The 16,232-nt window shown below is 35.6% G+C and overlaps 1 protein-coding gene across 1 annotated transcript in view; it reads left to right on the top strand.

The window, feature by feature from the left end:
- The window catches only part of LOC149305636 (CUB and sushi domain-containing protein 3-like), a 403,051-nt gene that overhangs the window by 175,006 nt on the left and 211,813 nt on the right, over window positions 1–16,232 (top strand). The window contains exon 11 of the mRNA XM_089477264.1: window positions 640–764. Within this exon, the coding sequence (XP_089333390.1) occupies window positions 640–764 (125 nt within the window). The remainder of the gene's footprint in view (window positions 1–639; window positions 765–16,232) is intronic.

Raw genomic sequence — 16,232 nt, 5'->3', positions numbered from 1 at the left:
CCTACCTTATACCTAAAGTCTTCTGGTTTACATGGTGGATGTAGATGAGTATTTAATAATGCTTACTATTATATATATATATATATATATATCTATATATATATATATATATATATATATAATATATTATATTATATACATATACATACATGCCCAAGGGATGAGTAATGCATATCAGGTCTTCAAAATATTATTAAAACAGTGTAGCCTAATGCTGTGGTTGTTAATATATATTCTGCTTTTTAAAATCTTCCTTGTTATGGGATTTCAATCTATTTGACTTTTATTTGTAGAATTATTAAACAATTTTTTGTTGAATGTATGGTAGTTCAGGCTTGGTATACAATTCCAATATCCATTCTTACAGTGTTTCAAAAGTTATTACCGAAGAACAAAAATAATTACACATTTAACTTTTTTAATTCTATTTAGTCTTCAACTAGAAACACAATATTAAAAGCAATGCATAAATCTTTATAAACTAAAAATGCAAGATTTTAATATGTATTTTTGGGTCCGGTGAAACTGTCAGCATCTTCTTTGTGCAGGTAACAATACAAACCATTAGGATCACACATGAGATCAGGATATATTTAATTATTTTATTTTGCTATTTTGCCCCATTATGTTTTTTTATAGTCTTGGTGCCACAGTGCTCTTCTCCTGTGATGAAGATTACGTTCTTCAAGGGGAAAAAAGTATCACTTGCCAAAGGATTGCTGATGTTTTCGCAGCCTGGAGTGATCATAGACCAGTGTGCAAAGGTAAGGTAGACAGTCATTTTACTGTTCATGTATATTTTAAGAGACATTGCTATTTTGTGAACCATGTGCCTCATTGCACTTGCTCATTGAATAGAGGAGGTCCTCATATCCATCTGTAAAGACCCAACTCCCAAAGAAGAACACTTGTTCTAGCCCACTCTACTCCTGCCCAACCTCATCCCTTTTTGGTGAGATGGGCCAAGGAGAAGTTGGACCTAAGACTTCATTGAGCCCACATTAGCGCACGTAGGTAATATCGAAGAATGGGTGAATTTATAAATAACCTCTTACTATTATTATACCTGGTAACTTCCCCAGGATAGGCAATAAACGTGTATGCGGAGGTACTAACTCCAGAAAGCCTTTACTGGGAAGGGACTGGAAGCGGATAAAAATAATGAGAATGTGAGTGGGGAGTGAGTGTAGCTATTCATTCATATAAAATGATCGCAAACAGCATAAAATTATATTCTCTAGTACAGAAACAATCATAATAGGTATAGATTAGGCAGAAATGTAAATGCAAAATCAATTAACAATCCTTTATGCCAAAGGAAAATTTCAAAATGACAGTGGATCACGTTGAAATGCTGATTATGAGTAACTGGGATGGGAAAGATACAACAAAGGGTTAAGGAGCATTTTGTTAAATAGAGATGATGTTTATTCATTTTAGGCGCATGTCATTTAATCGCTTTAAGGGAAGAGTTTTTTACGGTTTCAATGTAGCATATGAATGTCTGCGAACGTCTGATCGCTCTATCAGGTTTAGTCAGGAATTGCTAACTGTGTATTTTGTTACACCTTTAAGGCCAATTAAGGTTTAGTCGGGTCATTGAATCGAGCCCAGAGTAATGACCCCGACAACATAAGGTAGTGACACGTATATATATATATATATATATATATATATATATATATATATATATATACATTTAATATTGTTAATGTACTTAAAGTTAGTTGTGTGTTTATTGAGCTCTATTCTGCATAAATTAATCGCTTAAAATGTAGGATTAGAGGCTGATCAATTTTGAGGGAACAGCAAATTCTAAACTGTCAAATCCATGACACCATAAACTGACCCTGCTTTGTTTTTCCCAATTGGATTAAAAACAAGAAAGCTGAAATGGAAACTGCATGGGGAAACTAGAAATATTTGATACATTGTGTTGATTTGTAAACGGTTTATGGAACATTTCTACAACCGTACATAATTCTATACCTGATTATTATACATGGTGTACCTTTAATGGGATGCTAATTGGCTTAGTTAAATAGCTTAAGAAAACTATAGAACAAAGGTCAGCCGGGAACATTTTACATTATGCAAAAAATGTTGGATCAGCTGAGATTACCTCATGAATATTAAATTGTTTGAATTTAGTCCTACTCAGCAAAGGTGAATGTAAGAGTGGTTTAAAGGTGACGTTAAATAATCCTGTGGAAGAACAACATGTGAATGAATTATTCAAAACAAAAAACAAACACAAATAAGAAAAGACGTAAGAACATCAACTGGGCCTTCGTCCAGGTGCCATCTTGCAAAGATTTTTTGATCTATAAATCACCAACATTCTGTAATAAGGACCAAAAACTTTATTATGTTTTATTTACTTATAAATCATTGTTTACTTCTGTCCGAGTTTTGGTTACTTAGATGGTTTTTGGGGAAGGTTCATTTATTCAACGAAGGGCTAACAATGTAGGCCCCCCCTTGCTCCTTTCATTTAAATATTTTGGACCATTACCTAAAGCCTGTTTTTTGTTTACTTGTGTTTGCCACCAGAGTTTCTGGACTCATCTGGACTTCGAGTGGGCTGCCATATGCAGTCACTTTTAAGTCCCTTGATTTTAGTGTTTGTGAAACTTCTCCTACGAAATCATGCTTGTTGTATTCCTTATTAGCAATGTCTTCTCCGTCCTCCTGGGGATCTTACTTTGGTAGCGCCATTGACAGTTTCTCATGTGACTGGTTAATTATGTAAGGAGCCAAGCAAGACCTTTAAAAGTTATCCTCTTCTGAGTAGAGATGCCCAGCAATCATATTTGGTCAGAATTTAGCTTAATTACCTTTGGCAATTCCCGAGGTCTGACCCAGGGCCCCCTGCTGTATAGACAGTGTCGTCACTGTGGAGTACGGTGGATATGATGTTATAACCCGGGGTTTCATGGCTGTGAGACTGTGCCGGCATGAAAATCTCCCTTATCACCAGCCCATTAAGGCCCGATTGCCCAAGAGGTTTTCAACTCCCTCTTGATAGCTCTTATTTCAATATCTGTGCCACCTAATTGTTGACCAGGAATGGACTGAACTTTGTGCTTTTGTACAATAAATATAAATTATTTCTAAATACATACAAAACATATTATGAAAGAGGTTCCAAAAGCATATAATGGCATATGGTGGGAAAAAATAACAGACAGATGGTATTAAAGGGCAAACTCTATATACAGTTTTGCTTCTTCGAGATATGGTTTTAAATAAATATATTTTTTAAGCAACTAAAATGTTTTTATTAAGTACACTGTAAAAGTAAATTGTTTTATTGAAATATACCTAATTCATAAATTCCTCCACAATCCTACCTAGTGGTATAACTCTAGAAGTTCAGCACTTAAAATAAGGGTCATTATTCTAGAGCATAAATTGAAAAATGTGCGGTGCCCAAGAAACCAAATTAAAATATCCCAATTAGAATTAATTGACACGTGAATTAATCTTGTTATAGTAGTAGTATGTTCATTAGTAATTAGATAACATTCTGGCTACTCTGTTTGGTACAAAAGAACATTTAACATCCAAAACAATCACATTGTTAATAATAATGATACAAATCTCTTCATTTATCAAGATATATGTCCATGTCAGCTACAACAGCTAGAACATCATGTTTATGAGAGTAATAGGATCCAGTTCAAGTTTCTTTGTCAACATCATTAAAACTTTAGTAGTGGCTACAAAATGATTTATGTGGATGTGGGCTGTGTGTGTACTCAAACGACAACCACAATTTAAAATACGGGATCTGCTGGGCTAATGGCAACGAAGGTCCAGACCAGCCCAGTCGGGGACAAATTATTATCATTTTGTGCGAATATAGGTGATAATAGTACTACCAATAAGGCATAATAGAAATCAATTATCTATGTTTATTAGAACTTATCAACACATTATACATATCTGTTACCGAATATGACGTCTTTTTTTCCCATTAATATAGACCTATTGTAAGAGGTTGAAATTGTTACTTTAAAATAATGTTACTTTAAAATGAGAGCAGATATAATTAATATAATTTCTATTGACCTGACATTAAATAGCACTTTATTCTAAATCCGTTTCCTTTGGCTGTGAGAGACAACCACTTAAATACTGCCTATGTTTCTGAAAATGCAGTTTGACTCTTTTTACAGAACCTTTGCATTATGAAAAGTATACATTTTCGATGTTTGCTCAGGCTTGGTAATAATTAACTTTACAGCTTTAAGTTATTCCGTCCAGTTTTATTTTTGTACAGTTTCATAGCTGCTGTCAAACAAAAATGGTGAAAAGAGGCAATTTATAATAATATAAAAATAGGTGAGAAACGGTAAAAGGAATCGTTACGACTCTTTTTCTTTTATTAGAATATAATTATATTTCTGTTCCCTTGCCGTCTAAAGCAGCTCCTATAGAAAACTGTGAATTCAGCAAAAGTGTCAATAAAATTATCTAGGAAGAAAGTTTCAATAAGAGGTTGCAGGAAATCCTGTACGTTCTATGAAAATGGCCTAAAACAGTCTCTAACATGACTTACAAAGCACCTTGATTTTTTTTTTGGACCTGTGAACATTAATATATAATTAGCGTTGAGTTACAATTATAGGTAAAGTCACAGAAATAAGTTACATGGCCTGTTCTAGATTTATGATGTTATCTCCATAGTTTTGGGAGCATAATTATAGAAATACACTTTAACCATATTTCTCTATATAGTGACCTATTTGTATGCTGCCCCATTTAACACTACAGTAACTTAATTGCAATTAATTAAAGTCAAATTAAGTAGAAATATTTGATGAATTTGAGGACAAACTGTAGATGTCACAGGTTTTACCATATTTAAATATACTGTAGTTGTTGTAATCTATTGAGAGATTTAGTTTGAGTTCCAACCACTTGAGATACATGAGACATGTGTAGGACAAGTAGACCCAGAGGGCCTGCCATAATCTGTTGACCCTATATAAATAAATGTAATGTAATCTCCCAAATGTTAGGTGATTCTACACTTTTTTTTCTATGTTGGCCCTATAAAACGCATCATCACAGGGTTTACAGGGCCCAGGGCAAGGAGAGTTTGTGGACCTCTTTTGACCATAAGAATGGGCAAGCAGGATCCTGCTCTTCCTTACACTTGTGGCCTGTGCGTTGTGCCTTTGTATTGTAACACGGTTATATTCTACAGTAATAAGAGATTCCTTATCAGTATGTCTATGTGATACGTGTAAAAGGTATGCATATTATTGAAATATTTTTTAATTTATCCTAATGTTGAACTAACCTAGTTCAATACAACTAGGTGTTTTTGATGTTTATTCCATCCACCGTCGCTGTCTGTAGGGTAAAGGAGGACTTAAACCCAATATTATTGTTTAGTAACCCATGTGATCAATATCTACATTTAATGTTAATTCTAACAGCTCCCCACAACCATTAAGCATTATTGTGACCATCCATGACAGAATATGGATATTCATTACTGATAAAACCAATTTATGAATGAAGCAAGGAGATTAACGTTAAGGATTCTATCCTCCTGCCTTGGCACAGGAAGTACTCGCTGATACTAATACGGACAGGAGGTGCCCATGGGGCAGACTACTCGAGGCTGGGGAGAGGTTTTTACCCCTGAGGTTTTTCTGAGTTATAATAACACCATGGCACCAAGGTCACTTAGGTAATGGAAGGTAGTGGTTATGGGCAGCTGTTTATGGGTTCATTGGGTTGTTTTAGCCCTGTTGAGCTGCCCCTTTTGCCTTGTGGTAACTGCCATTTTAATATACATAGTTAAGGGTTTTTATATCTATATAGTTAATGATTAACTTCAATAAAATATAAAAAAAATTTACAATAAAAATGTTAAAAGATTTTGAAAGATTTGAATAAAACTATCATTTGTATCATGGCAGCGTAGATTGCATGAGACCCAAAATGACCTCTTTATACCTGGGGCATTAAATTATTCTTCAAAGCAACGCCAGATGCTTCACAGAATGGAAGTTGTGATAGCTTCAAAGAGAACTTATTCCATCCCCTCTAGGCCTATGTAAAGTGTTTCAACAGTGGCCACGGTATAGGAAAAGAAACACTTTACTTGGTTATAGTCAAAGGGGAGTGAAATTCAGGATAAATACGTATATAATTGCATTGTGAGTTTTGAATTCATATTCAAAGCTAACAATAATATCCAAAAAATTTTAATTTACCAAAATGATAGCATACAAAATTATTTTGATAACTATGTAATTTATGATATATTTTAAAGGATTTATTTATTTATATATTTTAAGGATTTATATTATGACATATTTCATAATAGGGATTTACCTTTCTTCTCTAAACTAGAAAAGCATAATAAACTTATTAAGTACAAGATGAAGATGCTGGATATAAAGTAATCACCTTTCTTATAGTTCATACTGTACAGAGTCAATAGTGAACCTACAGAAAATCTCAGACATTTAATTCAATCATTTGCCAACTTTGGCTACCATCACACTGTTACACTATAAGCAGTTGTGTGGATATATATGTATATGGACACGTGTATGCGGGTGTATGGATGTACATGTGTGTAGGTATGTATGTGTATGTGTGTGTATATATATATATATCTCATGGGTTCTGTTAATAGTAGTTAAATGAAGATGCATGGGAGGTGGCCGGGAATGATAAATATTTGGGAAACCTTTTATCTTAGTTTAGATAACACTGATATGCGTGATGAAGGGTGTCTGGAAGAAAGAAGGTTTTCGCATGAAATAGATTGTAAAAATACCTGACATGTCAATAATCAGGGCAGGAGATCTTTGGGTTTTACTGCCCCATGATTGTAAAGACCCCAGGGTGTGGTGTTGGCCAAAGGCAATCACTTCAAAGGGTAACTACAGCAACCACAGGGTCCAATCAGGGATCTCCCCAGTAGACCCAATTGGGACCCTCTAGTACAGGGGTTCTCAAACTGCGGCCCTCCAGCTGCTGCAGGACTACATCTCCCATACTCCTCAGCCAGCCCCTTAGATGAAGGAGCATTATGGGAGATGTAGTCCTGCAGCAGCTGGAGGGCCGCAGTTTGAGAACCCCTGCTCTAGTATATCAAGGGACAGGTAGTGAAAGTAAGGTGGAGAGGGAGAAAGAGGAGGAGAGAAAGAGAAAGTAAAGAGGCAAAGGAACATCACTAACCTGGAGCTCTCAGGGAAGTTAACTATGAACATGCATGTTTGAATATTGTAAATAGGAACTTATATATATGTATTTGTTGTAAGTGTTTCAATGAATGTGGGGATTATTGTTATTGTACTGTTATTTGTATTGTTTTATATTTGGAACGTTCTAGTAAAAGTTTGTATTGTTGTATCATAGCCGCATTGTGGATTCTTTGATATCCTGTTGTTGTTTCCAAAATATTCTGTTGCATTCTGGAAGAAGCGAAAGTTTTCAGTTCAAACCTTAAAAGTTAGAAGAGATAGAACAGGGATTGTTTAACTTAATAAGCCAGTGGGTGGGTTTATCGGTGCATATTTCATAAGTGTATCCATATACCCATTCACCTGGATAAGTGTAGTTATTGTAGCTAGAAAACACATTAGCCTTCAGGAGATATATCCGAATACATATTGTGATTTCATTGATATGTGTTTGGATGTATCTGTTGTTGGATCAGTTGTAATCTTAAACACATAACACATTTATAAGCCTTTTAGATGGTATGCTGTAGATAAAGCATTAATCCATCTGATTGATATTTTAATGACGCAATTCCCTAGTTCCCTCAAAAAAAAACTTAACAACACCCTGTTTTGGCCAGGTAAAGTGCGACAGGACTATATGTAAGATAAATCACTGATAGGTAGAAGTAGCCAAGAAGTCGGGGGTTGAGCGAAGTGATCTCATTGATGCTTATGGCTGTGACTGATGGGTCCGACAACCTGTGGAGTTTTTTCCTCACTTTTTCAATCTGCCTCAAAATGGCAATATTGCTCACTGTTGAGGGATCAATTGTTTAAATATTTTTCTGATTTGGGGGTAAAGTGATTGTGGGGCTGGATGTATGTATCTACTAGTGTCAGAAGGTTTCAGGGTCAAAAAAAGCCCCCTGAATTTCATCTAGACCGAAAGGAAAACTAAATGTGGTGCCCGAAAATGAACGTGGAAAAACAAAACGAATCGAAAATGTCATCCAAATCGATTTTACTTGCTGTGCATACCTTTAGTACAAAGTGAATAATGGCCTACCCATTGTGTTCTCTGCAAAATATTGTATATTATCATAAAAAAAAATAGTTCATTCACAATCAAATACATAAATACATAAAACATGAAACAATCTGTGCAATAGCTTTTGTGAGAAACAAATGCTCCTGATGCACAACATAAACAACACAAAATGACATTTTGCCATGAAGAACAAACAAAGGGAAAATAATATTTGGGGTTTCATTTCACACAATTACCTTTTTAACACCACAGTCACTTGATCTGAGAAAGCTGATTCTTTCAGAGAAAAAAATTGGCAGCAAATAAGACCCACTTGGCACATAAAGCTTGCATCTAATTTATTTTACATTTTGTGTAAACTGCTGAATTGTTCAGTTCAAAAAAAAATGAAAAAGGGGAAAGAGGATGGTTTGGTAATTTAATTGCCTAGAAAAAAATCATTAGATAAATGATTGAAGTGTTGTGGTAGACTTTTTTCTCGGGGACAATGTGATCTCGTTAGTGTGACTACTTAACTTTCTTCTAAAACTGATCTTCTTAAAAAAAGTCTTAGGGTTTATGGGTTGTCGTCGATTAATTACCAATAAGTGCGTATTGTATAAGACCCACTTGTTTCAATGAGCAATCATTGACTTCCACCCAGTCTCCTGATGCCCCATAGAGTATTTCTGTGTTTTTTCCCATGATCTGGTATGCTAGCCTCTAGAAAAGGTTGGCATGTCAATGCCATGAGTGGGATCCAACACCTGGTTGATTAAAAAATACCTTTCACATAGGAAAATAACAAATATTATATGGCTGAAAATTAGAGCATTAAATCCATCCTTGGAAAAAAAAAATTGGGGGGGGGGTATGAATATTGTTTAAGTAAAATACTGTCAAAAACAAAGTTGATAATCCTGTAGGAACTTACAGATGCATTTTCAGAAAATGAATCCATAGCTAACATCATACCAATGGTAAATGTAGTTTGAGGTAAAAGAAGGTTAAGCAGCCTACACCTAATTATAAGATGAGCCTGTTTTTAATGAATCATCAAAAACCACTGTCTTCATTGAGATAGACTGCTCAATTAGGAGCCTTGGGTTAATGTACACACCCTTGGGTCTGTGTTCAGTAATGATATGTTCCCCCCTTGGGTTTATGCTCAGTAATGATGCATTTTGCCCTTGTGTCTATGTGATTATATATTTCCCCCTTGTGTCTATGCTTAGTAAAGATCCATATCCCCCTTGTGTCTTTGCTCAGTAATAATGTATGTTTCCCTTGTATCTGGGCTTGTGTTTACCCTTCGTCTGTCTGCTCAGTGAAGTTGTGTTCCCTCGTTGTCAGGAACCACAAAACCAGAGCAGTTTAATCACACCTTTATTAAATATAAATAACATAGCAATAATGAAATCCGGAGACGTGATCAAAATTCACAGCCAGAAATCAGGAGCCAAAACAGGATAAGCCGAAGTCAGGGCACCTAGAGGAGAATGTAGTCGGGAACAGAACCAAGGATCAGGAACTAGAGTGAGACGTCAGCCATGCCAGGGTCAACACGGATAAACAGCAGAGAGAATGGAAAATGCGCTTGAAAGTAAAAGACCACGCAAGGCCAGAGAGATACTGGGCCTTTGTAGCTAAATAGCCGGAGCACAGCAGGAAAAGGGGCTGGCTGATCAGCAGGTAGCCCAGCTGAGGTGTTCCTGTTGTGTCTATGCTCAGGAATGATGCTTTGTTTCCCCATTGTGTCTTTGCTCAAAAATGATGCATCCCCCCTTGAGTCTGATCTAAGTAATGATGCATTTCCTCCTCTTGTCTATGCTCCGTGATGATGTATTTCCTCCCTTTATCTCTGGCCAGTAATAATGCATTTACACCTTATGTCTATGAGCAGACTACTGCACAAGCTGGGGTACCATTGAGATCAAAGTGAAGAGGTTAGCTCTGCAGATTTTTTCAGAGACATACTTTGAAGCGCACAAAGAGATGGGGGAACTTTATTAAACAATCATTAAAAAACATTTTGTTTGACTCTTTCATTAGGTGACTCCTTCTTGAGTCAAATTAATGATTCTTAGATGAGGAACCCTTGGAGCCATTCCAGTCAGATAGGTGAAGGATAGGCCTGAGAGAACTGTTAGTCTTATTTTTCAGTACTGGTTCTCATGCAGCCCTCCAATGCGTTCCATCACCATAACAGAACAAGAGTCTTAGGCTTTACCTTAGGCTGCTTCGTAGGCAACACAACTTATCCTTCAAAATTAATTATGGGATAAATTTCAGGTCAGCCAGCACGAGTGCTAAAAATTAGGGCAAAAACAATACGCAAACAAAACTTAAAATCTTCAGGATATTTGCTGTATAACATTTTTGTGATGAAAAGGGCACCCCAGAGACTCTGGCTCTGCAAGCTCTATGGAGAATTGCACTAAAATATGTAAAATCTCGCTGGCTTTAGCACTGGAAAAAATACTGGTACTTCAGGACATAAAGATTACAATTGGAAAATTATGTGAACAAATTAATGTGAAGGGTTAAGAGATGTAGTTGCAGATAAAAGAAAAAGAATTGGTTTTTTTTTTTGTTTTTTTAATAAAACATCTGCCTTATTTAGGTGGCAATATAATCTCTGCTCCAGAGAGACCTGGACCAGATGTATAAAGAATGATTTGTCAGATGCTTACATATGCCGCTGCTTAAAAACTATCTCAGAGGAAAAAAGTCTTGCCACATTTTATACATGTAATCATAATATGCAAATTGCATAATTTAAATCAAAATGATAACAATGTTACAAGGTATGGTAATTAAGTAAAGCATGATTTTTTTTTAGAAAGAAAATGCAATGGTAATGTCCGTAGAATAGAAATTTTTTCTCCTGCTTTTTTATTGAAATGCTGTGTTTTGGATATTATGTGAAGTCTTTTATTACGGCGTTAACAAATATCACCGTTGCAGTAGCAATTATTTTGCTCTCTATGTGCAATAGTAGAAGACTATGATAAAGGGGAAAGGATGGGTGTACACCTAAAATGAGTCCATAAAACCAAATTTGAATTTTATCATAAAGCAGGGAATAACATACAGCAATATTATATTGAACCATAAATCATCAGTTGCGTTCACGTTTAGAGAAATACATAGCATCATCGAAATTTTTAAATATATGAATTATGAATTTCATTTTATATTGCAATCTACGGCCATATATTACCTAATTGTCAAAGAACCCCAATTTTGATGAGTCTTATGGAATCCTAACATGGCCGTATTTTACTATTGAGCTGAATCATTTTAAACCATGCTTTTTACAATGCCCCCTTCTATATTGAACTACACAGGGTATAGCTCTATCCACCATCAGGCTAGTAACTTATGACATCATCACAAAGCAAAACATGGCATACAAAATATTTATATGACCTTAAAAATGAATAATTAGGTAACATGAATTCGGTGCATTTTGAAACTGTTCCCTAATTACTCTTAAATCTTGTTGTAAATAGAGCCATTGTCACATTGTAAAGCAGATGGCAGTAAAAACTTTGCTGCATTCTATGAATACTTAATAGATGGCATTTTTACTTTTATTTAGCAATCCCTTCTGAATCCCTAGGAATAAAATAACTGAATCAAAGTAAATATGTGACAAAACAGAGAAAATTATAAATATAGGTTTGAATATTTAATATAATTATTATCGCAAGCAATGAGAATTGTATGAACAAGCAAATTATACTGTCAGTTCTACATTAGGAATTGCTTGGATACAGATACCAACTCTACAGGATAACAAAAGCATCTGATGCCAGGATTTGATGTTTTATTCCATCATCGGTTCCTGAGGATTAGGTATCAGAGGGCTTGCCAAGAATACACAATTTATTTTCTTGCCTTAATAAACAGATTTTGCATTGTTACTCAATTTATATTTTGAGTACAATGCTATACAAGCTAATAGACAGACTAGAAGGTGAAAAAGATGGCAGGAAACAGATCATGTGCTGAAACAAAATAAGACATTATGGGAGTTTTTTTTTTTTTATTAAAAAGTGATTCTGGTGCAAAGTTTCAGAAATTGTTATAAAACCATAGCAACCATTTGATTTGCCCAATCAGCAGAAACATTGAACTAGTATGATTATATACGATCACTTCTTCAACCTTATACCAGAATCAATGGTTTATATAAGATATATCTCTTATATTTTGGTTCAGCCAGTTCTTATCTATGAAACCTTAAGGTTCTTCTAAAATATTTTCTAAATATTCTCTAGCTTCCATGATTAACAAATGTGGAATATTGTGGGTAAATACGGGAGGGAAAAGTATGGCATAATAAGGAGTGGTAAGCTATAACTACTAGCATTTCCCTTTTTACTGGCTGAAGCATCTCACAAATCAAGGTAACATCTTCCAAAATCTCCTCAATTCCTACTAATTTTTTAGCCTTTTGATGGTAATTTACTATGTTCATTAATATCCGCTAATATTTGCATATTTAATCAATTGGTACAAATCTCCTAAAAGTGGCAACCCCCCCCCCCATGAAATGAATATAAATGAAGCAAAAAGCACAGAATTTTCATTCGGACTTCATGGGCTCACTCACTCTCTCTCACATTCTCTCTCCTGTTCTATGTCAACTGCTTCCTAGTCTCACCCCTCTTAGTTTTCTAACATCTTTTTGTTCATCTCTCTTCTGTTCTTCATCCGTATCTCCGTGGACACAACCTCCCTTGAATGTCTACAAAAATGGCGGCCTGTCCGTTGACATCCTCTCCTCGGTTGGAGGATGTCACCGGAAGCATCGCCATTTTGTGAAACTTCACTGGGAGGTCAGGTCTGCTGAGATGCCGACGGAGTAAGAAGAGAGGAGAGCAAAAGGATGAAGAGGATGCTAGAGAAGAAGCGGGGCTGTGAGTCATGGAAGCAGTTGGCGGAGAAGGTAAGGAGCCATTCAGAGGGTGCAAGAGAGTGAATGAGAGGGTGAGTGAGGTTAAATGTGGGCGTCGGACAACAAATGTAGTTTCCGAATTTAAAAAGCCCCAATTTTCGTCCAAAACGGATGGGCAGGAAAAATATTTTTTTTGCCCATTTGCACATGTCTATTAGTTTGAGTGATTTTTCCCTTAATGTTCTCATAATGTAAAATGTTGAAAGGACAAGTCATCAAAGCATTAAGTGGTGACATTTTGTACGGTGGGAAATGTTAAAAAAAACAAACAAAAAAAAAACATGTCTACACATTGCTTTAACCACATTTTCTAATAAATGTGTAATTTAAAAGTCCTCACATACTGTTTATTGCTATGCTGTCTGTTGTTCTAGCGTAGAAACTAAGATGTGTATTTTTGTGCATCTTGTGTTCTCTTTTTGCAAAATGTAAATGTAGAAAAACAATTAAAATCACTATAAAAATCTCTTTGTGGCAGTAGAGAAGACTATGGGCGATGCCAGGGTTATAATACCCACACATATTTGCCACATGGGGCACCACTTAAAAAAAGATGTTTTCTATATTATGGGTAATAAGACAACTTACGTAGGCCTTATTTGACATTTGTTTGCGTGACATTCTGAGACCCTTTTTACTGGCAGAAAATAACATTAGACAATAATGTATGGCTTATTATTGGAAACTAAAAATGAGCTAAATAGCTAACAGTTTAAGCTTGAATCAACAGTACATGAAATTCTTACTGTAAGCAACAAATCATGACAAAAGCCAATTAAATTTATCATAGTTATTTCTGCGCGATGAATTATGAAGTAATATGACTGTAGCTGTCAACAAAATTATTTTAAAATGAAGCTTCAGTACTTAAAGTTCTTTTCATGGTCAGTCAGGAATTCTGGGCAACTGGAAATGCATGTGCGTGATTTCCCATGGAAGAACATATACATATGGTTGTAGGAAATTTTCTAATGGTTGCTGGGTCTAGGATAGAACTCAAAGTTACCAAATTGGATAGACTACGCACAGTGCAAGGTGAAAGCACACAAAGCTGGTGACAGATCAAGTGTCAATGAATTTCTCCAACATAAAACACAACAGATAGATAAGAATACTGTATATTGTTTTATACGCTGTACATGCTGATATAATCTGATATAATGTGTGGTTTTTATTTCCTGAAACTTCCCAGTATGCTAAAATAATGACATTGATGAGCCCTTTAATACATTTGGGTCTCTGATGGCACTTGTATAGCTATCCCTCGCCTTCAGAACCAGCTCTTCTTAAATGTTGGGAAGGAAGGGTAGACCATCAAGCAACTCCGCCCAGAGAGTAATACAATTTATAAGCTATGATCATCTATTGGATTAAATGATTTTGTGTTTTTATGAGTAAAATAGCATTTTGCAAAAGCTAGTACAGTAACAGCTCTGGTAACAGTGACAACCACCTACTTAAGTGACATTTCTTACTGTTATGATTTCAGAGATCAATCTATAGAGTTACACTTACCATTTTCAGTTGCATAAGCAGAGATAGAACCTTCCACCATACATTGTTGTTCTTCTTCTCCTTTTCCCTTTCCTTCTCTATAGCACCAAAATGTGTGCAGCACTTATGCAGCACAGTACATATATTCAAGACAAACCAATACATTGGGTAATGACAAACAACACAAACCAATACATTGGGTAAATAGGGCTCTGCACATAGGCATTAAATATAGGTAATGACCATTAAATAACATTAACATTCACCAAACATAATAGCACCATGAGGGGAACTGGGGGAAAAGAGTGATCCTGGCACTTTAAGGCCAGTACCACTGATTTATGTGCTTGTGGCCATGTATATACAGTTGGCAACCACATGCATGTCATTTATTCACCTCATAGTCGCACATTAAGGCACTACTCTGCGAGCAATCGTGAAGGTAAGTGACCTGCGCCATCTGGCACCATTCCACTAGGCATTTGTCCAGTTTGTCAGATAGCCAGTCCGGGTCTGAGCACGTTGAATAAGGTTTTTTTGAAGACAATCTTTGTTTATGTATTTTATTTCTTTATCCATCAATTTTCATCTGGCTGCAATTATTCATGCCAGTTAAATTATTTTGTGAAATTTTAACTACCTGACATTTGCAGAGTATTGAAATTATCCGGTGCTTAACCACTCATCCTTAATTTCACTTGAATATTGTAACATCGAATTCAGCATCCCATCTTTCTTTAGGGAAATGAGAAAATGGACTTGTCATTCTTAGCTGTAGGTAATAAAAGCATAGATTGTAAATCATATCATTAAAAACATATTAACATGATGAAAACCTAATTAGTATAAAAGAAAAAAAAAAGTCACATTCTCTATGGAGAACAAAGCTTCATATTAAAGTAGTTATAACAGTAAGTATTTTGTCACAAACTATACATATCCAGTTTTAGTTTTTGACTGTGAAATAATTAGCAATGAAACAGTTTTTCTTGAAAAAAAAAAAAGAATAAAAAATGGCAAATCCCATAATCTATAGAAAATCTTGGCTGCCAGAAAGTAGACAAAAATAATTTTTTAACTCGAGTACAATACGCTTTGGCTGGGTGGGGGGGGGGGGGGTGGCGGCAGGGTGGTTATTGCCTTTCGGCTGCTCTAATTTCAAGATTTGGGGTCTGAACCTTGTATGTTTTCCTTACAATTCCATGCACAGTCACCATTTGGTCAAGAGTAGAGTATCAAGGAGTCAGCATTTGCCAGTTATTCTTTCTCCACTTCTTTTCTTATATGCAATCCCTCTTGGTGATCTTGTACGGGACAGGCCTGGAAAGTGCATACCGATTTACAGGGTCATATGGCTTGACATGTCCCCCGTGTTAAATGTTGCCGACAGTGCCCAATACACATATTTAGAAGATACTAGAGTTGAGGAGGAATAGCATTTTTCTTGGGGAAAAATGTTGGGCATGAAAAAGAATGATTTAGCGCTAAAAAAAATTATGAAGTGAATTCATCTTGAAGTCAATTAATAACTGCATAATCTGAAGAC

The sequence above is a fragment of the Sceloporus occidentalis genome, unplaced genomic scaffold, assembly GCF_023333645.1.
Source record: "Sceloporus occidentalis isolate IW3139 unplaced genomic scaffold, rSceOcc1.0.p SCAF_11, whole genome shotgun sequence".
In the NCBI taxonomy this organism is placed as follows: Eukaryota; Metazoa; Chordata; class Lepidosauria; order Squamata; family Phrynosomatidae; genus Sceloporus; species Sceloporus occidentalis.
The sequence above is the reverse complement of the archived record's forward strand: the minus strand, read 5'-3'. Positions and strand labels throughout refer to the sequence as shown.